This window comes from Diplotaxodon limnothrissa, linkage group LG7, assembly GCF_057381915.1.
Source record: "Diplotaxodon limnothrissa isolate DT_005_m linkage group LG7, D_limnothrissa_male_GT1.1, whole genome shotgun sequence".
NCBI classification, from domain to species: domain Eukaryota; kingdom Metazoa; phylum Chordata; class Actinopteri; order Cichliformes; family Cichlidae; genus Diplotaxodon; species Diplotaxodon limnothrissa.
This window is the reverse complement of record NC_140602.1, coordinates 22,059,421-22,086,755: the sequence shown is the minus strand read 5'-3', so window position 1 is coordinate 22,086,755 and position 27,335 is coordinate 22,059,421. Positions and strand designations below refer to the sequence as shown.

General features: G+C 39.9%; 2 protein-coding genes across 4 annotated transcripts; one reads left to right on the top strand and one right to left on the bottom strand.

The window, feature by feature from the left end:
* Positions 1-108: 108 nt before the first annotated feature.
* Positions 109-14,308, bottom strand: sv2 (synaptic vesicle glycoprotein 2). The gene is made up of 13 exons (XM_085359434.1): positions 13,778-14,308; positions 9,019-9,102; positions 8,638-8,799; positions 7,957-8,119; positions 7,031-7,152; positions 5,930-6,093; positions 5,757-5,837; positions 4,983-5,081; positions 3,506-3,594; positions 3,009-3,136; positions 2,549-2,644; positions 1,533-1,692; positions 109-1,363 (listed from the first exon to the last, which is right to left on the bottom strand). Exons 1-13 carry the CDS (start codon positions 13,869-13,871, stop codon positions 1,180-1,182), a joined length of 1,626 nt encoding a protein of 541 aa, XP_085215560.1. The 5' UTR covers positions 13,872-14,308; the 3' UTR covers positions 109-1,179.
* On the top strand, positions 13,787-27,100 carry snx1a (sorting nexin 1a). Of its 3 annotated transcripts, XM_085359432.1 has the most exons (16): positions 13,787-14,166; positions 14,257-14,388; positions 17,648-18,452; positions 19,230-19,372; positions 20,034-20,109; positions 20,241-20,284; positions 20,485-20,626; positions 20,724-20,802; positions 21,161-21,236; positions 21,501-21,614; positions 21,843-21,936; positions 22,241-22,446; positions 22,614-22,757; positions 22,992-23,072; positions 23,172-23,243; positions 24,376-27,100. In XM_085359432.1, exons 2-16 carry the CDS (start codon positions 14,266-14,268, stop codon positions 24,424-24,426), a joined length of 2,250 nt encoding a protein of 749 aa, XP_085215558.1. In that variant the 5' UTR covers positions 13,787-14,166; positions 14,257-14,265; the 3' UTR covers positions 24,427-27,100. The 3 variants fall into 3 exon arrangements, with proteins under 3 accessions (XP_085215558.1, XP_085215559.1, XP_085215557.1); XM_085359433.1 differs by having other exon boundaries at positions 13,787-14,388; positions 19,233-19,372; XM_085359431.1 differs by having other exon boundaries at positions 13,787-14,388.
* The last annotated feature ends 235 nt before the right edge of the window (positions 27,101-27,335 follow it).

Sequence of the window (27,335 nt, the reverse complement as noted above, 5' to 3'; positions counted from 1 at the left end):
TTTGAATGCAGCCTGAGTGAGGGTTTGTGTGCTCAAAGCCAGAGCCATGTCCCTGAGTAGGTCCTATTAGGGACAAGGCATAAGACTAAATTTGAGCATCCTCCACTGTGACATAATATACATTCACTGGCCCCATTATTGAGTACACTTGGTTAACTGCTATTAAGGCAAATATCTAATCAGCCAATCACATGACACCACCTGAGTGCATTTCGGCGTGTAGACACGGTCAAGACGACCTACTTAAGTTCAAACTGAGCATTTGGACAGACAGCTGTTTTAAGATAAGATAAGATAAGATAAGATAACCTTTATTAGTCCCACACGTGGGAAATTTGTTTTGTCACAGCAGGAAGTGGACAGTGCAAAAGTTATGAGGCAAAAATTAGAATACAATAAGAATAAATACAGTACACAGCTGTACAGAATAGAATAAAATAATATACTATATACTTCAATTAAATATACTATATTTAATTGAGTTTCCTGTCGGATAAGACATCAAAATTAGAAAACAGAAGTGTTGGCTGGCCTGATGAGTCTCAATATCTGCTGCAACATCTGGCTGGTAGGGTCAGAATTTCGTGTAAACGACATGAAAGCATGGATCCATCCTGCCTTGTATCAACAGTTTGGGATGGTGGTGATGGTGTAAACATGTGAGGGATATTTTCTTGGCACACTTTGGGCCCCTTAGTACCATCATTTATATGACAGAGCCTACCTGAGTATTGTTGCTGTCCACGTTCAGCCCTTTATGAGAACAGTGTACTCACTATACAAAACTAGTTTCTTAAACATGACAGGAAAGCAAAAACACAAGACCTACAGTCGATCCATCACTCTTCAGTAAACCAGATAATAAGGCCCCATTTTCTCACTTTGAATATAGGGTTTTGTCATTTACATAAACTTTTTACAGGTGTCCAGGATTTTAATAACACACTGGCACTTCTTTCTCAGCTTTCCAACGCAGTAATTCTTGGAAGGCAGAGAGAGCCAACTGTTGTTTAACAATTTGTTTTAGCAGTGGAATTTTTAAATTAGGCACCATAGAAAAAGATGACAGAAGGCACAGGATTCAACCAGGAAATATAGAGATTACAGAGCTTCAAGTCTTTCTACCCATCTGTGAGGATGTTAAGAGGAAGCTGAATCCATTTAAAACAACGCGAGTGTTCATGTGAGCTCTGTCTGCCTGGTTTGTGGAAGTAGAAGACCCACCAGTCCTCCAGTGAGCAGCAGGGCTGACACCAGCAGGATGGGGACAGCACAGTTTGCATCCACCAACCTTCCAAAGACCAAGTTACCCATGATCGCTGCCACTCGGCCCACGCCTGTGAAGAAACCAAGAGCAGAGGACCTGAGAGAAAAATGGAAAGAAAAGAGATTCAGTATATGTGCATGTGACCTCTCTGAGTTAGAATAAAACACCTCGATGGATGAGTGAATCAATTAAAAAAAAATACAAAAAAAGAAATCTTAGTTTGATTTACATTTCTATACATGGCTGAATCTGAGTTTCGAGTTACCGTAGCTTTGTCGGGTAGAGCTCAGTTCCTACGACATCCAGCGCATTCCAGGCGATCACGGACACCCCGCTGAAGATGCAGGACAGGATCAGACTCTGAGCTTTGGTCTGAACCACATAGATGAAGAAGACACTCAGACTGGACAACAACAGGCTGCCGGCTGGAGAAAGTAACAAAGATGAAGAAATGTATGATTTTTTTGTTAAACACTGACTTAAAGGTGGGTGTTCTGTAGCAGCTCGGTTTTCTGATTTTCTACATTTGTTTGTAGTGTGAGAGCTTCTTTAATCGTGACTCAAAGCTTTTGAAGATGAAGATGGAGCGTTTGCTTAACTATGAATGGGTTGTGTTAAAGACAGTGATATGCAGTGACGAACTCTAAAAGGACAAATTTTATGCTATCAAGGGTCAACTCACTGACAAATTCAGAGAATAAATTATTTACAAGAAACAAGCCGGAAAAATAAAGCTGAATGTCCACTGGAGGTTGGCTCCAAACGCGAGTCAATTCTCTCTGACTTCTATGTTACAACGTTACAGCAGAACAGACTGTTACGAAAATAGAATTTCCTATAAACGTTTTTTTATTCTATTAAGCATGATTATGGGTGTTTTAATGACAGCTTAATTCATGGACTGGACCTCTCAGTTGTTTCTGGAGTATCTTTAATCCATTCATCTAAAAATAAAATTAAAAAAAATACATGTGTTGCTCTATTTTGCCTTAGATATATGATTGGCATTAAATTTGCAAAAACTTAAATAACATCTAGCAAGATGTCAATTATTTTAGCTGTGTAGCTCCATTCACTCCATGGACTGTTTCTTGAGCACCACTTGCTGTGGCCACAATTTCTGTGGGTTACTGTGAAGTGGAATGGCTCTCCTGGATTGGCTCTGCTATGATCTTTAATTTTTTTTTTTTTATACACAACCTATGATTATATGCAACATGTATGGGAGAGTGTTAAGAAATGAAAACATATTGATTTGTGAAAGAAAAAAAAAACCCTCACAAAGCAGAGCCTTTCCTCCGGTGCTGTCCATCACAAGAATAGTGAAGATGTTACCCGGCAGGTTTGCCGCGGCTGTGATGAAGCCATCCGTATATACTGTGAGGTAACAGACAAATACAGGAAGACGAGTGTGGACAGGAGAAAGGCATGTGGCGAGATATGGATGGACCAGAAAAAACAAATAAAACACAACACATTAATAGTTATTTCCTGAAATTTCCTGAGTGAGTCCAGTGTCAGCTGGTGCTTTAAGCTTGTTAGGAAGTCACATTAAAGCAGGTTAAAGAGTAAAGCAGAAGTGTCCTGCACTTGTTGCAAGTTTCAAATATTTGCTTTTCTCTTCCTTTCCAAGTATTGTAAAAACTGACTCCTGTCAATGTTAAAGCTGATTTCTTGGCCTCCGTGAGCAGCGATGCCTGGATGAAAACACTAATATGAGCATGAATCCTCTGAAACACACCTGCTGTCTTGACCGTGTTACAGGTTTCATTGGCCGCTACAGACGGGCGGGACACATTTGCGCAGGGCGAGCCGCCGTCTTCGGTTCTCTCAAACAGCTCAGGAAACCACATCCACAGCCCGTAGTAACTACACACACACACACACACACACACACACACACACACACACACACACACACACACACACACACACACACACACACACACACACACACACACACACACACACACACAAACAAAAGATTTTAACTTTTGATTTAGAATAAAGGGTGAAGTGTGAAAGTTTTAAAATGTAAAAAAAGAAGAAATAAGAAAACCACAGTAGAACGTGCAAATATGAGTTTGCCATTTAATTGTTCCCTATCACTTGATGCATATCAAATGGTTATCTCACATTAGTAGTATTATTTTTATAAGTCTGATACAATCCCCCAGCAGCTGAACAGTGTGAACAGAGCTGAAGCAAAGCCTGAATGTATAGGTGCCCATCTCTTACCCAAAAGATATTGAGTAGAAAATGATGAGAAGAGGGATACTCCTGGATCTGAAAGGGCTCTGAAATATCTTTTTAATGGGAGCCAAAGCCTGCAAATTAACAAGAAAATTATTCATAAGTAAACCAACAAAAAACAAAGGAAATGCCTAAACTGCTCATGCACTGTCAGTGTTTTCACATTTACTCAATAGCTTAACAAACAAAAGCTCTTTTCCTTTTTGTTATATATACAGTTTGGTCCAAGTGGATACTATTAACCAAATAATCACAACTTGACTGAAGTCAAGATTTCAACCTTAATTCAAGGGGTTCACAGAAGTGTTATATTAACTGTTTAGGAATTAAGCCATTTTTATACAAAGTCCCTCGTTTTCAGATGCATAAAGCAATTGAACAATTTACTGCTGTGCAGTTTTATTGCCAGATAAGGCTTGTTCCCTCATTTTTCCGTGACTAATTGAGCAGATAAACCATCCGCTAACTGTTCAAGGTAACGCTCAATGTCAATTCCAAAGAGAGGTCTTTGAAAGTGAAGGCAGGGATCACTGGACTAAAAAAAAGACAAAAAAAGACAAAGCAAAATAAACCTATTGAAAAGATGGCACAAATTTACGAGTGGCCAAATGAACAATCTGGTGCATTGTTAATTCACTGAACAAAAGGCCGGGAAAAATGACAGAAAACAAATCAAGTGAAGGACGACACAACAGCTAACCAAGTCAAGAACACTCTCAAGAAGTTAGGCATAATTTTCATATGTACAAAAAAGGATGCCGTCATTAACATAAACACAGAGGGTGTACAACAAGGTGCAAAGCACAGGTTACGCTCAAGAACTCAAGGCCATAAATGGGATATTCTTCAGTGGCCAGGTCAGCCACCTGATGTTAGCCTAGAACTGCATAATTTACAGTTACTGAAGACAAAAGTGAAGGCACAAATACCAACAAACAAGCAGCAACAGCAATCACTGACTATAAAGTATTTTCATTAAAATATTAGAAACACCCCCCATGTTACTTTCATCCCACTGAAATTCCCAGATGTATATAAAAATGTGTTTTTAATTCCTGAAGTTAATGGAATATTTTTGTTAAACCCTTGAATTAAAAATGCTTCACTTAAATCACATCTTGGTGTACAGAGGCCAAATGATTAAAAAAATGCACTTTCCAAAGCCCAGAGCTGTGTTCATAAAACATTTTGGATACCTGAAATGATTTGTCAAATTAATTTACAACTATTTCTGGTAATTTTTCAAATCAAAACACAAAACAATCGTCACACGGGAGGATTGTTTTGTGTTTTGCTACTTTTCTCTCCTTTTTAAAATCTTTCAGGATCGAGTATCTTATACTCATATTTTACCATTTTCAGCCATTCTTTTTTAAAATAAACAAAACCCTAAATCTTGAAACCAGTACTACCAGACATTCTAAAAATCAGTTAAACTATTAATAATAACAAATTACATCACCTTTTTCAAAATATTTGCAAGACGTTCTTTACTTGAACCCAAGCTTCTGCTCTTGTCTTTGTCACCTTTTTGGGTAGAACTTGTACGCAAACCAAATTCCTACAAAAGGGTTCAGAGGACAGTTGTTACACTTACAGTACTTTTATACAATTGCATGAAGGAAGGAAATGTTGACTGATGACTGATGTTTCGTAAAGGCAAGCAAGGCAAGCAGTGCTTGCCCAGTGAGATCTAAAAATACACATTAAAGTACATTATAATACTTGCTATTGTCAGCTAATTCTAAACATTTTTTAAACATAACTATAGAAGCGCTAACATTTCACAATTTTCAGCCAGGAAGGAGTTCAGACAGGTGAAGATGTCTATGCAGATTGCAGCAATATGTACAAGGATGTCAGCATATACAAAAGGATAGTCATGCAGCACAAAATCATGTTGTGATCTGGTCCAAGTTTTCTTGTTGTTGTGTTGAACACTGGAGAAATGTTTGTTCTCTTTGTTTGGAGGTGGAAAGGGCGTGGCCATTGTTTCTGCTCACCTTCCTGTAAAAGTCACTGCTTGCTACTGATTCAACAAAACCGTAGAATACCACATGTGGAATATAAACACACACGGTAGCTTTCACTTCTCTTTGATTTCACCTTATCTTTGTCAGTTGCATCACTTTGGCTTTGCTTTTTGTCGACTTAAGTTGGTTTTATTTTTGTTTAAAAAAAATTATTAGATATGTGCAGCAAAAATTAAACATATAGTAGTATACTTATTTCATACCGGAAGAGCCTTTTCTTTTCCTTTCATGTTCAGCTTAAACATCAATCTGAAAACCTGGATTGCTTCTTTCTCACGGTTAGCCTGGAAAAGACAGAACACAAAAAATCATCCTAAAGACAACTCAGAAGTAAAAGCATCCAAGCAACACAAACATTATTTTGGTCTTTCAATACCTCCATGAGGAACTTGGGGCTTTCAGGCATGAACAGCTTGAAAATGAGTGCCGACGAGATGCTGGGAACGGAGCACAGCACCACAAACACCCGCCAGCTCTTGAAGTCCAGTGTTCCCAGAAAAAATTTTACCCAGGTTCTGGGGATCACCAGCCAGGCCAAACCTGCAGACAAAGGCAAACACAGATGGTCAATATTTCACAAAAAAAAAAAAAAAACTACAGTTTATTTTAAGAGAAGTTGAGTTTAACACCTTGTGCAAGTCTGTGCAAAATTTTAAACACCAAAACCAAAAACCCGGTAACACACACCACTGAGTATGTGCTATTTTTTTCTGAAATCCTCAAGAAGCAACATCAGGAACTTAAAAGAAAATCAAGCTGACAAAGAAATACCAAAAAAAACTGCAGTTAAGTTGAGTCTAGCTTAACTCCCATGTTAAAATTTCAAACTATATAGAATTTAAAATCTTCTAAGCCTGCAGTTTCTGCCTTCAAAACAGTGGTCTCAAAAGTGAATTTTGTTATAACTCAATCACCTGTAAACTGCAGTTAGGGGTGTGGTCACTTTGAATTCAATTCAATTCGCACCAACTACTACAGACCCACTATGAGGAAGCACTTGGCGACAGTAGGGAGGAAAAGCTTCCTTTTAACAGGAAGGAACACTGATAAGTGCCACGACACAGGAAGCTGTTGTCACTGTCTAAGCCTCACTTTTTGAGTTACTGAACTGAACTCCTGGATTGTATTTGTGCTCTTGGAGCCTTTTGGTGCATTTAAATTGAATTCTTGTTTAGTGGTACAGCCTGTTCAAGACGTTTGTACTTCAGTTTTGGTGAGTGAAACTTGAGTATTTTCTGGTCTTTTACATAGCAATGTTTAGCACTACCCAGTCTCTTTGGACTTGCATATTGCAACATATGCAACATGGTAACTAAGCTTGCTAGCATTAGGTAATACCTTACACTCCACCGTTCATTCAAATATAATAGCATCTCGCTAAAACCCACATGGAGGGGATTAAAATGCTAAAATGTTAAAATGGGGCATAACCACAGTTATATAAATTTTTTATATGGAGAATACTCCTTGCTCCCACCTGCAGCCAGGATGTTTCCTGCCATCCAAAAGGTGGCCAGACAACTGATCATCGCACCTCTCCTCAGCCGGGGCATAAACTCTGAGAAGTAGGAGAAAATGACAGGAAGTGACCCGCCGACCCTGCAGAGGAGAACAGCATGGTGTTTATTCTTTAGCTGTTTTAGTTGTTTAACAAAGACAATTTAGATGGTTTTTAAATACAGCGTGGAGGGATGCTGCATGTCTTGTGCTATATTTGGGTATTTCAAAAATGATGACACTGAATAAAATCAAACCAGTCAATTACTAATCTGACTGAACTTTGTGCCCCAATAGGAGCATTTTTGTCCTCTAATGACACCAGAGGTACATTTAAAACAACTAAAAGAAGGATGCAGCTTCCCAATGTGGAACTGCCCTAAACTTGAATGTTTTTTTAATAGCCAACAGAAGGCAACTCTTCTGGTTGTAGTATATATGAAAACTGCCCTCTGTCATTAAGATTTTTTTTCCCAAAATGCCCTCCACAAAATAAATATTAGGCATTGTAGCAATACAAGTCACATCGTAACTTTTAACATCACCGCCTGATGTCAAAACCACACCACCTATGTCTCCTATAGATTCTAAAATTATCACTTAAATTCATGAATTACCACCATTATAAAACCATTTTACAACAAATATTCATACTTTGCACAAATCAGTGACATATAATATTCTAAAATAGCAACATTACAATATATACAAATCACATATGAAAACAAATCTACTCAAAAGTGGATATGAGTAAAAGTTCATAATTCAGTCCTTCAAGTGACAATGTCTGCAAAGTGAAGTATAACTGGTATTATTCACTAATATTGTGGCCCTGGGAACAGTTGAATGTGTGTTAGCAAAATGTAAACTTGTACAGAAAAAAAGAATTAAAAATCATGTTTTTACCCAATGCCACTGATGAACCGCATCAACAGGAAGAGCCAGAACCATGGAGCCAAGCTAGACAGACCCCCAAACAGCCCATTGACTGTCAGAGACATGATCAAAACCCTGCGACGCCCCTTCTGGTCAGCCAAGTAACCCCACATGTAGCCACCCACCATCATTCCTGGAAAACAGGAAAAAAAGATGAACTTGGTATAATCAGTGGGCTCAGTCAGTTGCCCAAGACACTGAGTTACAGTCAGGGAAAAAAGTATTTGGACAATGACAGCTTTGCTCCGTATACAGTGGACTGTAAATCTGACAATCAACATGTGAATTAGGCGCAGATTTTCAGCTTTAATTGAAGGGATTTAATACAATTATTACATTAAAGTGATTTTATTGATAGTTCAACATTTTCAGAGGCTTAATAATATTGATAAAATGGTCGTATATTCAGTTATGGCTCCAGTTTTATAAGAAAGGGTTACAAAATAAGCAGAGAGCAGAGGCTAATAATGTCTTGTGTGTTTGGCTTGTGTAAGGTCTTGTGGTGTTACGTCACATAAATCAATCAACTTAAAAAAAAAAAAAAAGCTTCTCATTTCCAAGTTCCGCTTCAAACAGCTGACCTATTACCAAAAAAACAGTTGTTTCATTTTCTGTGAAGGGGAGTTTAAGGTGGTTGACTAAATGATTCACCGAGGAAAATGCTTGCTGTCAGCAGGCCCATGTCTGAGGAGCTCAGCTCGAGATCACAGCGTGCCGTTGGCAGCAGAAAAGAAACACAAAGAATCTCCACAGCATCGCTGGCATTGGCCCAACCACAAACCACCAGCAGCAGCCAATGGAACAAACCAAAACCTGAGAGCAAAGTGAATAAACAAAGGGGAGAAGCAATTCATGATTGACTTGTTGCATAGCTTTGAAAATCTTAATTTTATGTCATAACCACAAACACCCAGGTTTTACACCTCTAAAGGTATAAAGTGTATACCTAAAATCTTAAATAAGCTTATTTTTCATATGCTTTTCTCCTCATATTTACGATGACTAAGTGAAAAACAAAAAACATTAGATTACCTGCTCTTTCCACTGCTTCCTCATACGTCAGTTTCTGCGGTACGTGCTCACCAGCTTCCGCTGTTCTGTCAAAAATGACTTCACCTATAAGGCAGCCAAATACACACTGTCAAATTCGGTTCTTTTAAATTCCTTCACCGACAGAGAAAGACCCCGATTCAGTGTGGTCAAAGCTCAAAAAATCATCTTTATTCTACATTTCCGGAAAAGGAGATCTGCAGACTCTAGCAAGCATCCACAGGTCTAAAGCATCACAAGCCAAATGCGTATATATAGTTCTGCTATACGTCGCACACAGTCACACATAGTTGTGATCAAAACAACTCTGCAGTGCACTCTGCCTAGTTTCACTTTCTGTCCACATCCTGTCAGCCTCTCACCTAGTTTATACTCAAAGTTGTCCCTCTCTTAATTATATTTATTCCGTAACAACACAAACATGTATAAAGTTTTACTTTCATTGTACTAGCATAAATCGAGCCATAAACTTAACTTAATAAGACAAATAGGCTTGCCTGGGCCATGTAACTGGCTGATGAGGCTTTTTGCAGTTAGACCATTTCTTTCATTAAAACATATTAATGAAGTTACGACAGAGTTGTTGTTTCCATCTGTTTTATAATTTGATACATTTCTATGGTTGCAATGAAAATGTAATTAGCAATAACTGGCAAGTAACTAACTGTTATAATAATTATCTGGCTACAAAATATCACAAAATAATGAAAAATCATTAAAAAAAAACCCAACAACATCACAATTTAGTCCAAAGTGGGAATGAAAGTTTCATAGTAGGATGACATTTTTTAGAGTGATACCAAAGTATAACCAAATTTCTGTAACGTTTATTATGTGTAGATATTTATGAGTCAATACTAAGATAAGACAGTGCAGTTTAAAAATAGCTTGTTTGCTTGGATCAGCTGGTTGTGTTCTTTGTAAGGAAGTTGCAGAGTGCCCTCTAGTGGGCAAACAATGGAAAATCAAAATGCGTAACACTGTTGAAGGGTGTTTCTCCTGTCTCTTCGTTACTTTTTTATTTTCACATTAGCTGTTGCAGCTTTGATATATGGTCAAATAGCTAACATTCGCTGATACACTGACGAAGCCAAAAACAATTTTTACAGAATATTACGCAGAAAACGAGGCTCTCAACACTCTCTGCAGCACATGCAGCAAAGTCGCATTTGTGGAAAATAATTAAAGTTAAATGTAACTGGATTATGAAATGTATTGTAGTAATTTTAAATTTAAAAAAAATCCCCCATCCTTTTTTTCTGTTGTAAGAATATTAGCAGATACATCAATATGAGCATTTTTTTACTTCTTAAAAATCAATACATCAACTGTTAATCATCCATTACTTATCAGGCACAGATTTGTTTACCGCTTTAAATATATGTTGAGGATTAAGAAGTAAAAGTACAGAGTAATCAGATTATCAGAAATGGAAATTCTTTTCAGAGCCATTTCAAAGTAGTAACATCCTAAAAAAATATTTTAACATTTGATCTGAAAGAGGGCTTAAAACTACTTTTTCAGGTTTTACACTGCTACAAAAATATACTGGTCCAACTGTCCAAATTTTCTCTATTACTAGCATATTTACATTTTATACCACGTGAAATGTTCCTGAATTTACTCAGCAAATGAATTTATAGGAGTGTGTTAATACGCACGTGTTATCAAAGAGAAGGTATGATCTGTTTTAAACAAAAATGTAATTTGAATTAATTTCTTTTAAAGAATTTGTTAAACAAATTACGTCACTTTTTAAATTATTCATTTTTGTCATCTTAGTATATTATTTTGTTTAATTCAATTAATTTTGAAACAAACAAACAAACAAATATGTAAAAGGTGGAGAAAGTAGTAAGTAAGTAATTTTTGAAGCTGCAAGTATTTTCAATTTAAATGGACTTTTACAAATAGCATGCTTTCCCAACCTTTCCCGTGGCATCAGAGAGGCTAAGAGACAGTACTCCAGGAAAATATCTCATCACTTCAAAGACAGCAGAGACTCACGGAGCCTGTGGCGGGGCATTCAGACCATCACAGATTACAAGCCCCCACCACAGACCTGTGATAGCACTATCCCCCTGCTGAACGAGCTGAACACTTTCTTTGCTCGCTTTGAAGTCCAAAACAGCACCACTGCACAGAAGACCCCACCCCCTCCTGGTGACCAGGTGATGACTCTGTCCCCGGACAGCGTGAGGAGATCCCTCAGCAGGATCAATGCACGTAAAGCTCCGGGTCCTGACAACATTCCTGGTCGTGTACTGAGAGACTGTGCAGTGGAACTCACTGATGTCTTCACAGACATCTTCAACATATCACTCATCCAGGCTGTCGTCCCCACATGTTTTAAAGCCACCACAATCATTCCGGTTCCAAAAAAGTCATCTCCCTCCTGCTTTAATGACTACCGTCCTGTTGCACTTACTCCCATCCTGATGAAGTGCTTCGAACGACTAGTCATGCAACACATCAAGACTGTCCTGCCCCCCTCCCTGGATCCCTTCCAGTTTGCGTATCGGCCAAACCGCCCAACCGATGATGCCATCTCCACTGCACTCCACTCAGCACTCACACACCTGGACAAAAAAGACTCATATGTTCGAATGCTGTTCATAGATTTCAGTTCAGCATTCAACACTATAATCCCCCAACAGCTCACTCAAAAACTGGTCCAGCTGGGGCTCAACACCTCACTGTGCAACTGGCTGTTGGATTTCCTCACCGGAAGACCTCAAGCAGTACGGGTCGGCAGTAATACATCCAGCACCATCATTCTAAACACGGGGGCCCCGCAGGGATGTGTGCTGAGCCCCCTCCTCTTCACTCTGCTGACCCATGACTGCACTTCATCATACAGCTCCAACCTCTTCATCAAGTTTGCGGACGACACAACGGTGGTGGGTCTCATTAGCAACAGGGATGAGACCGACTACAGAAGTGAGGTGAGACGCCTGGCCACGTGGTGTGCTGACAACAATCTCTCTCTGAATGTGGAGAAGACGAAGGAGATTGTTGTGGACTTCAGGAGAATGCACACCCAACATGCTCCTCTGACCATTGATGGAGCGTCTGTGGAGAGAGTGAGCAGCACCAAGTTCTTGGGTGTGCACATCACAGAGGATCTCTCCTGGACGTACAACACCACAGCACTGGCCAAGAAATCACAGCAGCGTCTCTTCTTTCTCCGCAAACTAAGAAGAGCAGGAGCACCAGCCCCCATCATGTACACTTTCTACAGAGGCACCATCGAGAGCATCCTGTCGAGCTGCATCACTGTGTGGTTTGGAGCCTGCAATGCGTCCTGTCATAGAACCCTCCAACGCATAGTGAGAGCTGCAGAGAGGATCATTGGTGTCTCTCTCCCCTCCCTCCAGGACATTTACAGCACCCGTCTCACTAAAAAAGCCCTTTGCATAGCGGCTGATCCCACGCACCCAATGCAAAGCTTCTTCAAGCTGCTGCCGTCGGGGAGGAGACTGCGGAGTCTCCAGGCCAGGACCAGCAGACTGAAGGACAGCTTCATCCATCAGGCTGTCAGGAAGCTTAACTCCCTCCCGATTCTGCCCCCTCTCCCCTCTCTCCTCCACGGTCTCACTGAACTCTGTCACACACACACACACTCTGACTCACTCACTGGCCTGCACCAGTTACCAGTCACTTTGTGGAGCATTGGACTGCCATTACCTCATAAGACTTTGTTGTTACACTATCTCTTACCGTACATTACTAAATCTCCATTTGCACTATTTGCCTATTTGCACTACTCTGCCTGGTTTACACCCAATGTCATTTACCCATTATATTGTATATTGTATAGCTTTCTTGTTATATGTAAAATTGTATTGTATTTATTTAAATTTTTACTTTTTAATTATTTTACCTGCATTTTTTAATCACTCTTATATTTAAATGTTCATTTGCTATTTTATCTAGGGATTGAGAGTAACGTAGTTTCTATTCTCTGTATGTCCTGTACATGTGGCAGAATTGACAATAAAGGTGACTTTGACTTTGACTTTATTATGTATTCTAAAGATTTTTTGTTTTGTTAATATTTTCATAATTTTACATTGGCTGCACCATGTGCCCTGGAACATATACCATACACGTGGTGGTAAGCTAGAGCTGACCTAACCAGCCATAAAGATATATATACATATGTATGTATGTATGTATGTATGTATGTATGTATGTATGTATGTATGTATAATATAACAAATATTATTTTTTACATCTTTATAGGCCAGGTGACCAGGTGAATTGCAACCCAATATCAGTTTACAGTGTCAGTAAGGGTAAACCGAGTGGAAGCCTTAAAACATCAGAGAAATATTCTTTTGAAAGGCTGATGAAAGAGTGACAGATGGTTTCCTAAAACAAAACAAAAAAAGGAGTAGTAACTAGAGGACCCATGAGGGGGACCAATTCAGCTACACAACTTATTATAAAGACTTAAAGCATTAAAAAAAAGTCTAAATAAAAAAAATAGGTGTAAAATATTAGTAAGCTTATACAGCAATAATAACGTTTTTTAAAAAAACAACTATATTAGGTAACTGAATTTGAACGAAATAAGGAGAGATGCCACTTACTTTTGTAAAAAATAAAATAAAATGACAATAATAAATAATTCTGACACATATAATTACTTTGTGTGTGTGTGTGTGGGGGGGGGGGGTTATAGGAATGACCTCTTTATGGATCTTCGTATGCAAGTAAACAAACTGTCTGCCTTTACCTTCATCCGAGTCCAGCTCCCTTGCGTCCAGGCGATGTCCCGTGAGAAGCGGCTGGCGTGCCTCCGGATCTCCGGCATGCTTATGACGGGACATCTCCAGAGAAGTCGGGTGTCTCTAATCTGGGCACTTAAGATCTGGGTAGATTAGCTAACTTCTCTCCAGATCCGTCAAATCTCCGAGCGAGGTGTCCGATCCTATGACTGCCAAGTCTACAGGCTACAGCTAACACTGAAGCTAACCTGATAAGAAGTAGGAGGAGTAGGACCAGGAAGTGAAAAGACAGCGGCGGGTTTGCACGTCCTGAGCAGTGTCTGTTCTCCACTAGTCAGCCCAGTTTAGGTGTACACCCCCGTCCGGCCGAGGTAAACCACAGTGAGAAACGGCGAAGGTAACGTTAGCTGCTAACCGAAGGAGACACGTCTGTGTGACAGAGAGCAGAGGGGAGCAGTTGACGTTACCTCCCCTTGTGTTTTCAAAGAGAGTGAAGATGGCGACCAGCTCGGAGCGCAGTCCTCCCCCATTCCCGGACTCCGAGGACCAAGATGTGCTGGACGCTGAAGAAGTCCGAGGCCGCGACAGTGATGAAGACGAGGACCTCTTCGGGAGTACGGTATGTACTGGTGGAGTCGACCTAGCTGTTAGCGGTCAGGTCTGGATAACTCGTTAACTTAATGCAGAGTTAGCTAGGAAAGCTAATTAGGCAAAAGTTTTAGGAGATGTTGGCCGTTAACGTTAAGCAGTTGCACAGGGGAAAAATGACAAACAATGTTGACATAAGATATTGTCATCTCCAAAACTCTTAGTATTTCCTAATGTTTCGAAGCATTTGTTGTAGAAACTTCTTACTACCTGCCTACGAGCTTTAGGAGTTCTGCAAACGCCCTCGCTGGTATTGATTTCACCCTGAAAGTTGCTCTTTGAAGTTCTCCCTCGCAGTGATTCAGTTAACCAAACCAGGTAACGCCGTACTTCCTGTTTTGGTGCATGGAATGTGTGACCTCTTTTCATCTTCTAAAACTTTCTCGAGCTAACTTTTAAATCTGAAGGTGTCCTCAGCATTTTTTTTTTGACGTGCAGACTTTTCACGCCATGCGTAGGTGAGGTGAAATCTGCAGACAGTGAGGTCTGTGTGTGGTTTCTGTGAGAGCTGACACAGTAAGGAGGTGATAGTGTTATTTCACGATGCTTATTAGTGGGTTAAGTCAGCTTCCCCATTTTATTTACGTATTTCTCCCCATAAAATAAGGATTGTACGCTGGCTCGGGCAGCCTCCTGTCATGTGAGCGTGGTGTGGTCACATGGTCAGAACCCGGATGTTTTCCTACAGTCAAAGTTCAGAGGATACATGAGAAAGTTGCTGTCTGCGATTTTTTTTCTCCCAACACTGAACTCGCTGCTGCACGGAAACCCTAAGTCAGCATTTTATGGATGTTTTAGGTGTCAGAGCTCATGCCTGAAATGATGTTTGGAAATGTATCAGCAGCCAGAGTGACTTGACTTCCTATAAAAAGAAGTTTCGGGGATGTATTACTATTTTTTAAAGCATTTTTTGTCTAAAGAGTATAATTCACATTTTTCATTTTTAATAAGGGGTGACAGATATACAGATAAAATGGAAATATTTTTGGGACCACTAAATACAGTTATTAGTCATTGTACATTAATTTTCCACTAGTACTGAAAAAATGTAATACTGGCAGTTTCCCTGTATGTCACATAATAATAATAATAATAATAATAATAATAATAATAATAATAATAATAATAATAATAATAAATAGTAATGTGGAGTGGTAGGTTATCAGATAAATGCTAGCATTCTTGCTTGACAGGCTTATTTCTTAAACTGTATAGGTATGCAGATAATATAGACTGTATATAAAAGATGGAAACAGCCAATACGACAACATTCATTATTTAGCAAAACTCTATTATAAAACCTTGAGCTGAGAATTTTCTTTCTTGGCAATAAGCATAGTTCATCACGTTCCTAAATTGGATTTGATGAACCAGTAGAGCTGGGCGATATATCGAGTTTTAAAAAAATATCGATATATTTTTATACGAGATATAAGATGTGACAATATCCTTTATATCGATATAGTCTATGTTACGTTATAATTATACTTGTGGAGCCGCAAGTTTGCCTCTCTTTCGTCCACTTTCGTCTTTACGCAATGTTACTCGGCCTCGCCTCTCCTTCACTGAACACAACTCCCCCTCCTCCCCCATCGCTTCACCTGCAGGAAGCGACAAGATGGACACGGCAAATCTCCGTTAGCGAGTTACTGCGCATCGCCCCGTGCGTGGGGCTGGACGGCGTCAATGTGTTAGCTAGCTAACCACGCTAACGAGCTAACCACGCTAACGCCATGCAGCCCAGAGGTGCTGCACGGACTAAAATCCTTTCATTTTCTCAAAAGTTGACAGCGCGCCTTATGTGTGAATTCTGGTTGTGCTTGATGGCCGCGAACCGATTTTATGTGGAACACGGCGCTCAGCAATCTGTCAAAAAATGTTTTAGTACGACTTTGATAAGCTACGGAGCTGCACCGCTTGATGGATTGTCAGAGCATTACGGCTGAGCCTCGCGGAGTGATACGTACTGTGCTTCAAAGTAATATTACCCTACTGTGTATAAGGACCATAAATGGCACCTGTTAAGAGACGTGGTTGCGAAGCGGATTTCAAACTCCAGGCTGTCAGTCACGCAGTACAAGTTGGGAACAGAGCAGCTGTGAAATCTCTTTGTTATTGTGCTCAGCGTCTTTTAGTTTACATTTTGACTGCACAATTGTGAGCTCTTTGTTATGCTCAAAAACAACATTGTTTTCTTTTATTTATGGAGCATTATTATTTAATAAATGCTCATAATTTATTTTTGAGTAAATGTTATGTACATCTGCTCTATGTTAATAAAAGTGCCTGTGTGACATCTGGGACACAGCTTTGACTAAGAACTCTCTTTTTGTTCTTACTTTATGGCTTTAAAAAAATATATCGAGATATATCTTATATCGCCATCCAGCTAAAAAATATCGAGATATGAATTTTGGGTCATATTGCCCAGCCCTATGAACCAGGTGTTCATCTGACTTTAAAATGAAAGAAACTACACAGTCATTTGCTATTGACACATCGATAGCAAATGGGCATAGCCTTTTTGACTCCATTGATGACCATTACTTACAAAAATATCCTGCATGTTTTAGTCAGTATGACCTGAAACCATCAAGCCCATTAAGTCATCAGAAAAAGTCGTCTTTAATACAGCCAAGGTCACAGAGTAACGGATCCAAGAGTTGTTTTCACCTTCTGAATCAGCATCCTTTGAAGCAAGTCATTTAAGTTCATTAAGTCATTTTGTTTACTACCCTGTAAACAAAAACCTAAACACTGCAATCGCTGTTACATTAGACTGTTACATTAGTCTAACCCTAATGTAAAGGCTTATCTGATGAAATGGTTTCTCAGGAGATTTGCTTTGTGTTCTTGGCGAAAACATATCAGTTAAATCTGTTTCTCAAGCATCATAAAATGTTCCCTGCAGCTTTTTACAGTGACAAAGTCCTTGTTTTTTTATTTTGAAAACATTGTTTCTGCTGTCAGTGACACACCCAGTAGCTGGGATGGACATTGGATGTTTAGATGTTACCCAATATCCAATTTGGCTACCTAGAGACCAGATTGTGTAATGTGAAGCTGTTGAGATCAAAGAAAAGAAAAAAAAAAAGCCCCAAAGGTCTTTAAAATTTGAAACTTTGATCAACTTGTTGCACGAGTCTTGGATTACTTTCAGAATTGTCTGTTGTCTACACACACGTGACATGACAGCAATTGACATTAAGCATCCCCTTTTTGGCCTTCAGAGCACATCACCAGTGACCGAAATGGACACCACACCGACCAGTGATGTTTCAATGAAGCCTCCCAGTGACATCATGAATGATCCTTTAATCGAGCCAATGAGCAGCCAAACAGGAAACAAGCCAGCGAGTGAACCCTCAGATGATTTTTTTGACCTGACAAACAATGTTAGCGTTGTAGCTGCAGCTGCAACAAAATCCGATGATTTCGTTGACATATTGGGAAGCGAAACTGGAGCTCAGAGAGGGGAAGTAGTAAAGGCAGATGTTACTGTTGAAGCAACAATTGATAGAAGTGAAGTAACTGCTGGTGTTATAGATCCACTCAGTCAGCAGGAAGCAAAACAAACGTCCACCGCTCCAGTTATCGACCTCAGTGGTGACTCACAGCCTGTTACTAGCAAAATTGCTGACCCTTTGGTCGACCTCTTTAGCGATGCTCCACCAGCTGCTGAAGCCAAAAAACCCAGCAGCGCAAACGTTGATCTCTTTGACGAGGAGGAAGGGAGTGATATTTTTGCAGAACCACTGCAGACCAAGCCTGCCAAGCAGCCGCAGAAAAGCCTCTTCGGTGAACCTGACGAGGATGTGTTTGGCGAGCCGCTGGGTGCCATCTCAAAGAAACCCGTCCCTAAAGAGCTGAAGGAGAAATCTGTCACAACCAAAGTTACTGCTGGGGGACCGCTGCAAGACAGTAAGCCAGCTGATATCTTCAGTCAGGCAGCTGCCTCCACACCCAGCGTCACCAGCACCGTCAACCCCAAGACCAATGGAGTCCACTCTGAGGAGGACGGTGATATATTTGCTGGTGGGTCCACCTTATTTTATTCTATTTTTTATTCTCATTCGGTTTATGTTACCAAAGTTTTAAGCCTAGAGTTGGTCTTTATACTAAAGTCATGATTCAAGACAGGTTCAGTGAAGTTCATATAGAGGTTTGTGCATAATCACATCTGTATAGAAGATAAAATGAGCTCTAGGCTGGAAAAATGTTGATGAACGCGTCCTAAAGTTGAAACAACAGCATGGAAAGTAATGTTTGCTTCATTGTAAATAACTGTTTTGCCTGCATTGAGTTTGAAACTTTGTACTGGGCTGTGCCGGTTATGGGAGAGTGGCTCAGATTACTTATAAAAAAACCTTTGAGTAGTAGCCCTCTTAAAAGTCAAGTACAGCAATGTTTAACTAGAAGCAGCTATCGTGATTTTCTGTGCATCATGCTGTTACCACATGGCTGACACCAAAGCCAGGATGAGGACACCTCAATTAAGAACATGTGACCATCTGAATGCAAAGTTCAGTTAAATCCACAGGTTTAACATAACCCTCAGTGTATATTTGTGTCAGACACCTGAGATGGCAAACACAAGTTTCAGTCTGGTGTAAATAAGTGATTAAGAAACCAACACAGAGGTCCTGTTGAGGCATGACAGAAGCAGCTCCAGTTTGTGCTCCAGATCACCACACATGGAACAGAACTCCGAATCTCTGTAAATACTTAAAGGTAGACTTTGGTAACTGTGGTAAAAGCAGCTCCACTGTACTAGGGAAATAATGGATATCTTACTGCACGTTTCCCCTCTAGCAGAGGCCACGGTGGAGCTCTCTCTCGACAGTCCGAGGAATGAGAGAAAAAAGGAGGCGACGGCCAAGCCATCTGCTCCCGCCCCCACCTCTCTGCCAGCAGCTGCCAGCCTCGCCAAGCCACAGCCTCCTGCCCTAGAAGAGGTGAGCTCAGATTTAAACCCAGACAAAGATTTTCGAGTGTGAGCCCATGAAATAGTTTCCAAGTATTTAATAAATATACACGCCAGTTTATTTTATCCTTTATTTATTCAGCTAAATGTCTCTTTGAGATTTATATATTGAAACAAAACAGCCCATGGAAAGTCTGAGGACATACAGAGATGCACACTTATTTACAGGAAACAGTGGTGTATTCAGCTTCTGAAGCCAGTAATAAAATATAAAGCACAGTGGCAGAGAGTGTCTAACATCTTTAGGTGCTGGTCAGGTGCATTCATATAGACTCTAATCCAGTAAAGATTCAAATAAAACATTTCCTCATCTGGAGGAAGAAACTGGTTTTATTTTTAATTTTTAAAAACATTTAAAGTTTCAATTTGGTTAGAAGCTGTTCATCTGATTGTTTTAAATTACAGATTTGGATCTATAGTTAACCTTGTTAAAACCTGTTGCTTTTAACAAGATTAAATGTTAACTCTCTGCCCAAACATCAGAATGAGAAAACTGGGGCAGCACCAGGTTCTTTCCAACTGCGGTTTAACCTGTTTAACATCCCACCACAACAAAATGTGGTGGGAGAAGCTGACTGTTCAGCCATGGTTTTCATGTCATGTTTCACTTTCATGCTCAAAATTTGTTTCAGTTGGAAGAAGAGGAAGAGGAAGAGGAGGAAGACAAATTTGACATCTTTGTCTCTGTCAAAGATCCAGAAAAAATAGGTGAGGCTTTTATTGTTTTTTGTATTGCTTAATGTAGCTTGCCTGATGTTTAAATATCAGTTCACTGAGTAAACTTGACTGTATTTATACAGTCAGGGACATTTAATGATGTATGTATTGTTTTTTTTCAGGGGATGGTATGAATGCCTACATGGCCTACAAAGTATCCACACAGGTAAAAATGTGTCATTATTCATCATTTTACTTGAAGTTGGTTAAAGTTGACCAAAGATGAAATATTGATGAGTGCCTTGTTGGAGACACACCCGTGCTCTGCTCTTAGAGGGAAAACAAAGGTTGCGACACACGTTTAGTGGAGTATTGGAGCAAACACGAGCCTGCTGGGTACATAAATTCCGTTAATGTGTGTTTCAGACCACACTGCCCATGTTTCGCAACAAGACATTCACAGTGAGGCGACGCTTCAGCGACTTCCTCGGACTTTATGAGAAGCTCTCTGAAAAACATGGACCAAATGGATTCATTGTGCCTCCACCACCAGAGAAGAGCCTCCTGGGTAGGCTGACGCACTCATCACATCTCACGCTTTCCTTAGAATTATAATGTAAAATCTGCTCTCAATCACAAGTGGTGATGGTCGTTATCTTGTGTAGGGATGACAAAGGTGAAAGTGGGGAAGGAAGATTCATCGTCTACAGACTTTGTTGAGAGAAGAAGAGGTGCTCTGGAAAGGTAAAAGAGAAAGAATGGCATGAGGTGCCAGTTAGCGCGGCTAACACAGAGTCCCAACCCTTGTACATTTCATTTCATTTCATTTATTTATTTCACACTTGGTACAACAGATCAAACAAACCAACCACACTTTCTATCAACAAAGCACTACAACCATGTGTGAAAAGGAGCAGGAAGAAGAAAATATTCTTATTAAACCCTGCCCCCTTCCCTGTACAGGAAGCATGATGTGACAAGAATATAATTAATGCAAAAGCATCACCACCACTTCCCCGTTGATGCTCTCGTGCTATTCTGATGTGGCAATTTCCAGACTACTCGTGAAAATCAAGCGTGTCCCTATTGTCTGATTGAACAGGTATCTGCAGCGGGTGGTAAATCACCCGTCGCTGCTCCAAGACCCCGATGTCAGAGAGTTCCTGGAGAGAGAGGAAGTAAGAGGATTTTGTTTGGTTTCAGCTCGAGTTACTGCACTGAAGAGGTGTAATGCAGTTTTGTTTCACTTCTCTGTTTTTGTAGTGGATGAATGGTGTATTTGTAGTTAGAAACATTACTTTCATCACACTAGTGTGCTTTACCTAAGCATTAGTGTAAGGGTGTGCAGACAATGGAGGAAGATGGAGTTGCAGTAAAATATTGAAAACGTTCATATCGCAGTTTTAGAATCATCACAGCTAACACAACTAATGCATCTGCAGTTGCCTCGAGCAGTGAGCACTCAGGCTCTGAGCGGCGCCGGCTTCTTAAAGATGATCAATAAAGCGACAGACGCTGTCAGCAAGATGACCATCAAGATGAACGAGTCAGACGTGGTAAGTTCAGCTGTAAACACGCGCTCATGTTCTTCACTGCGTTTTTCAGTCTTTATACTAAAGCAGAGACTTTTGGTGGAACTTTTGGGCATAAACAAAGCTGCAGTTTCATGGTTAGATTTTTGACAGTTATGGGATTTATCTTTGGTAATGATGCTTGTAGTGCCGTAGAGCTTACAGCCCTTGCAGCTAGTGTTGGAGTCGTACTAATGGTGCGTTGTGCTGCAGTGGTTCGAGGAGAAGCTGCAGGAGGTGGAATCTGCAGACCAGCAATTCAGGAAGCTCCACGCGCTGGTCGAATCCCTGGTGGTTCACAGGAAAGGTCCGTTGTCTTTTTTCCCATCTGTAAAGTGACTCATCAGTTATCATTCGGATGTGTTTGTACAGTTTTTGGCCACTTGGGGGCAACAGAGTGAAATGTGTTCAGATGTTAAACATTGTTAATTATAACACTTTTTAATTACTATTCCTCCTCTAATAAAAGCTTTTATAAAGATTTGAATGATGCCACCTAACATAAAATGTGTGAATGCACCTTTTAGCCCATAATTGCTGCTTTCATTTCTTGTATATGTTCTCGTATTCAAGTTTGTGTGAAGAACACTTGTCTTTGCATTGAAATCTAGAGCTATCACTGAACACGGCGAGCTTCGCCAAAAGTGCGGCCATGCTGGGCAGCGCAGAGGACAACACCGCCCTGTCCCGCGCCCTCTCCCAGCTGGCCGAGGTGGAGGACAAGATGGAGCAGCTACACCAGGAACAAGCTGCAAGCGACACCTTCACCTTTGCTGAAATGATTGCAGATTACATCCGTCTGCTGGGTGCTGTGAGGGTACGGAGAGAATTTGTTTAGCTAGTTTCTGTAGATCACAGCCGTTTAAGTTTTGTTTTGCTTTTTTAAGTGGGTTTTTCCCCCATAGGAAGTGAAATGTCCAATATTGTTCAATATTAAAAAGCACGTACATGAAGGTAAAAAGATGTGAGTTTTGTGACCTGCAGGGGTCCTTTGATCACCGGATGAAGGCGTGGCAGCGCTGGCAGGATGCTCAGTCCATGCTGCAGAAGAAGAGGGAGACTGAGGCCAAACTCCTGTGGGCCAACAAGCCCGATAAGCTGCAGCTGGCCAAGGAGGAGATCGCTGAGGTACGACATGGGCCAAAAACAACAAAGTAAAAATAGCTCGGATGTGGCTGAAACCCTCGTTTGATGGGGCCTCTTCAAGTTTAGGAACAACGTTGTAGTAACTTTAATTTTTCTGATCCTTGGTTCATTCTTAGCTTGACGTTAATCACTCCATAGCTTTTGCTGCACGATCTCTGTATGTGAAGCACTGTATTTGATTTAAGACTCCTCTGTGATTTTTATCTTTGGAAACAGTGGGAGGCCAAAGTGACGCAGTACGAGCGAGACTTTGAAAGAGTGTCTGCAACTGTTCGCAAGGAAGTCATTCGCTTTGAGGTACCAGTGTTCATTCTTATTGGTATCCGCATCAGTAACTGCTCAGACAGCTGAACGGGCTGAGAGTGATAAATCCTTCTGAAAAATCTCTCCTAACAGAGAGAAAAGACCAAGAATTGCAAAAGACAGGTTATCACGTATTTGGAGTGTCTGCTTCAATCTCAGCAACAGGTGAGTGAGTCAGCATTTTCATATTCATAAACCTGTAAGTACTGCACTGGATTTAGGTCAGTTTTTAACTGTTGAGCATCACAGATAATCTACAGAAGTTGACAATTTCAAAAGTAAATCATACACAAGGTAATAAGTAAGGTAAGACGACAGGAACAAGGCTTTACATACTTTTTTATATAAAAATTAAATAAAGCAGATAAAGAATATTCAAGTTTCTGTGTGGACCAAAACTCCCAAATTCAAAATAAGTAAACGACTCGGTAAATCTGCAAACATTTTTATTTTGTATTTAACTTTTGCACTTTTCACTCTGGTTCCCTAAATGGTATTTTCTTTACTATTCTTTATGCATGTGCTTCATGCTTTTTCATTATTGCAGTGAGGCTCTGGTTACTATGTAAAGTAGTTTGTTAGAAAACTGAGGCTAATCCAGCTTAGACTAATAGACAAAGTCATGAAAACTTTTATCAAATAAAAGTCTGAGCAAAATATTCACAAATAACCAAATATTTACATTCACTTCAATGATTAATGAATATTAGAAATTAATTTAACATGAATGTTAATGTAACACATCATTATCAAAATCATTTTTTAAAAGATATTCGTGATTTGTGATTCACTGAAATACATATTATGTAAATGTATTTGTGTGCTTACTTTGGATTTTTGGAGTTTTGATTATTTATATGAAAGAGCCCAAAGTAGCAACTTTAAATTGTTTCCAGTCATTTACTGGACCCAGCTGACTGCAGGTTTCCCAACCTTATAAACAGTACCTTTGCACAATGACTGAAACTAGAGGGGGCTGGTTTCAATCATTATGCAAATGTACTGTTTATAAGGTTGGGAAACCTGCAGTCAGCTGAGACTGAAGAAGTCACTTGGATGAGTGATGAAACATTTCTCCCACTGAAAACGCTGCGTCCAGATGAACAGAATCAACCTTTTGGGATTTCCATCCTGGATGATTGAGCATGCATCAAGTCATTTAGTAGACAGCTTTTTAGATATAATAGGCTACATTTTTTTTTGTGATGTTTTACTTTTCAAAATTCTCAATTAATTTGGCGTCTAAAGACTCCTGTTTTTTCTTTGTTTTTGTTGTTGGTTTTTCCTCTCTCTCCAGCTGATAAAGTACTGGGAGGCGTTCTTACCAGAAGCAAAAGCAATCGCCTAATCCTCAAACACCAGCCCTCTGGACTACAACAGGCTGCCTTTTTCTCATACACTTTACCTCTTTTGCCTTTTAACCAAGGAAAATGTGTGTATTGTAAAGGGAGATACAATCAATTCTGTTTTTGTTTTTTTAAATCACCTTTAACACATAGCTCTGTATTCTATTGTATTAATAATTGTATATTTTCATTTAACCTTCCACAAATATTTTCTTAATAGATGAAAATAGATTGCATAAACAAAGATACGGACAAATGAAAAGAGGGGAAAAAAGAAGTGTGGATGAACGATTCCATTAATTTCCACAGGAGAATCATTCGTTCTCAGGATTTCCTCCCTTGTGTTGATCAGGAGCTCGTTCACATCAGCTGTGGTTCACTGTTTACAGCCTGGCTGCTCTCTCATCACATATTTCTGGGGACCCAGATGAAGAAAGTGGCTAAATTCTCACTGTGTTTCTTATTGGTGACTGAAAGGGATTAAATAAGTTACAAATTTGATTTATGAACGATTCCAGCAGGTGGATAAATTAAGTACCATCCATGTTTTTCTTTCTTTCTTTCTAATTTGAAGTACTATGATGCTGAGGGGAAATGGGTGCAGGGTGATGCGCGGCATTAGATTAGCAATTGTGGTCAAGGGCTTTGTCGCGTGCTGAGGTTGTGGGGTTAACGATTTCAAATTTCTTTCAGTAAGTGTGCAAACTTTATGTCGGTGCCTTTATAAAAGCGAGAATGGTGTTTTGGCTTAAGACACCAGTTTAGGAGGAAGTCGTAGAGGGAGCTGTGGGCTTGTCATCTCAGCGCTGATGTTTAAGAACTGCGGTTGCGCCCCATTTACTACCAAATAAAAATGGTTTTAATGTTTTCAGTCTGCCTTGCATATGAACCTGCAGAGACATGAACTGGATAATCTAGTCCCTAAAGATCATGTCAGACTCTGTCTAGTTGCGTCATGTTGGACACTTTAAGGCAAGCAAACACAGTTTAGAGGAAATAAATGCTGATTGTGATTAACCAACTCGAGCAAGTCTAAGCAAGCAGTTTCATGCTGTGTCAGATGACACCCAGAAGCTTTCTGGATGGTAGGATTCAACTTTGAGGTGGTGTAAATAGAGCTGTAACTCACAGCAGTCTTACTTGTGGATTAGTCCCAAGGTGTAGTCCTGTTTTCGTCTGACAGTCCAAACTAGCCCTTTGTTATTCACTTCTAGTAGCACCGGAGGGCAATAGTTCTTGGTTGCGTATGCATGTTCTCAAACACAGTGCAAAGTCCTCTCTATCCCATAATGTGTACTGTTGGCTCCCTTTGTTATGAAAAAACAGAAGGAAAAAAAGTCCAGTGATTGGACATGTGAGAGTGGTATGTCTGCTAACAAGTGCAGCACTGTGGGCACAAATTAAAGGGTGACTACTGCTGAGTCCCACATCACTACTGTTCACTCATTTATTACTTCTGATGAACATCCAGCAGTTTACTGGATATTTTCACTCTAATTTTATGAATTTTTACAAAATAATGGACACGTTCAGGGCACTTATTCTAAATTTGGCCACACAAATAAAACGGTGTACAGTTGGTGAAGCGCACTAAGGGGAGTCATTTTTGACCACAGACTGTATAGAAAAGATGGATGTAACCTTGTGAGCTTAAAAATGTGCTGTTGAAAGTGTTTTAATCTGCCATTCTTTCTACTGGCCAGCAGGGGGCACCACCTTTGGTTGTAAAAAGTAATTAGATTGCACAGAAGTGTATAAGAAAATGCACTCAATCATTTTTTTACATTGGCAAATGCTTCACAATCGGTTTATTATCTTATTTACGAAAACCTTTTGGTAATTTTTGACTCTACAGTTTGTTTGTTCTAAGTCAGATTTACCCTTCATTTGTGCCATCTGAGTAAAAGCTTGCAAAATGCAGAAGTTTTGGCTTCGCATGGACGTCCTTTTTTTTTTTTTTTTTATCCAGTTTGTTTATGCAGCCTTTGTCAGTGTTTTATGGCATTCATCGCTTTTGATCAAAAAAATCCAAGATGAAGTTTTCTTTGAAGCAGTGAATGTAAACACCCGTTTGTTCACATAAAGTAGCCACACAGTTCCTTTAATTTCAAAGGACATACACCAGACAAAACCCAGAGGAGGTACCACCAGATGTTTGACGTTTTCACTTGCTGATTGGCGTAAAGACACAAAATGCTGTCCGCGATTTAACAGAAAGGAGGCACCGAGATGTCCTGCAAGAGCCGAACTGGACTACTCGGGGCTGGATGGACGACGCTGATTGGCAAACAAAAGATTAATGGCTTCAGTACGCACGCTGACGGTGGAGTGCATTCTTTCTTAGTCTCGTGTATTTTTAACAAACCTGCGTCACAGCTTTACGTGGCAGGACTGCCATCCCTTTTGATTACAGCTTTAATGTCACATTTGCACTCATGTAAAAACTGAAGGTGTGCAGCGACTGCGCTTCACTGTATCCTTCGTCGTCATTACGGCTTTCTTTTAACTTGCAGACATTTCTTTGCCGGTTAGATAAATAACTATTTTTGCTTTTATTTTTACATCATTGAATAAAAACAAGGTTGTTGGTGTGTGGTTAAAGGTGCAGAGCAATGTCAGCAATATGCACTGTGTCATAGAAACTTAATTCAAATCAATAAAAGTTGCACTGTTTACACTTGGAAATTTCATAAAGAATAACGACTCAAGTGTGTAATTTTTTTTCTCCAACGTGCCGATTTACTGTGACGTCATTTTAATATGACTTTGAGAAGTAGCTGCCTCAACAGGTGTGAAATGAAATAAACAGCTAGTCCATGCAGAGATTTGGATCTAGAAAACAAACTTACACTGTTTTTATAAGAACTACACTAATTTATTCTATACTAGGTAAGGCAAGGTTAGGTCTTTT

Bases quoted from the DNA above. Each gene is read 5' to 3' on its own strand.
- sv2 (XM_085359434.1), bottom strand. From the start codon at position 13,871: ATGTCCCGTCATAAGCATGCCGGAGATCCGGAGGCACGCCAGCCGCTT. The intron at 8,120-8,637 runs GTGAATCATTTA...CCTGTTTTCCAG, and splicing joins GACAGCAAGCATTTTCCTCG to GAATGATGGTGGGTGGCTAC. The intron at 3,137-3,505 runs GTAAGAGATGGG...GTGTGTGTGTAG, and splicing joins TTCTACTCAATATCTTTTGG to TTACTACGGGCTGTGGATGT.
- snx1a (XM_085359432.1), top strand. From the start codon at position 14,266: ATGGCGACCAGCTCGGAGCGCAGTCCTCCCCCATTCCCGGACTCCGAG. The intron at 20,627-20,723 runs GTAGGCTGACGC...TATCTTGTGTAG, and splicing joins ACCAGAGAAGAGCCTCCTGG to GGATGACAAAGGTGAAAGTG. The intron at 20,803-21,160 runs GTAAAAGAGAAA...CTGATTGAACAG, and splicing joins AGAAGAGGTGCTCTGGAAAG to GTATCTGCAGCGGGTGGTAA.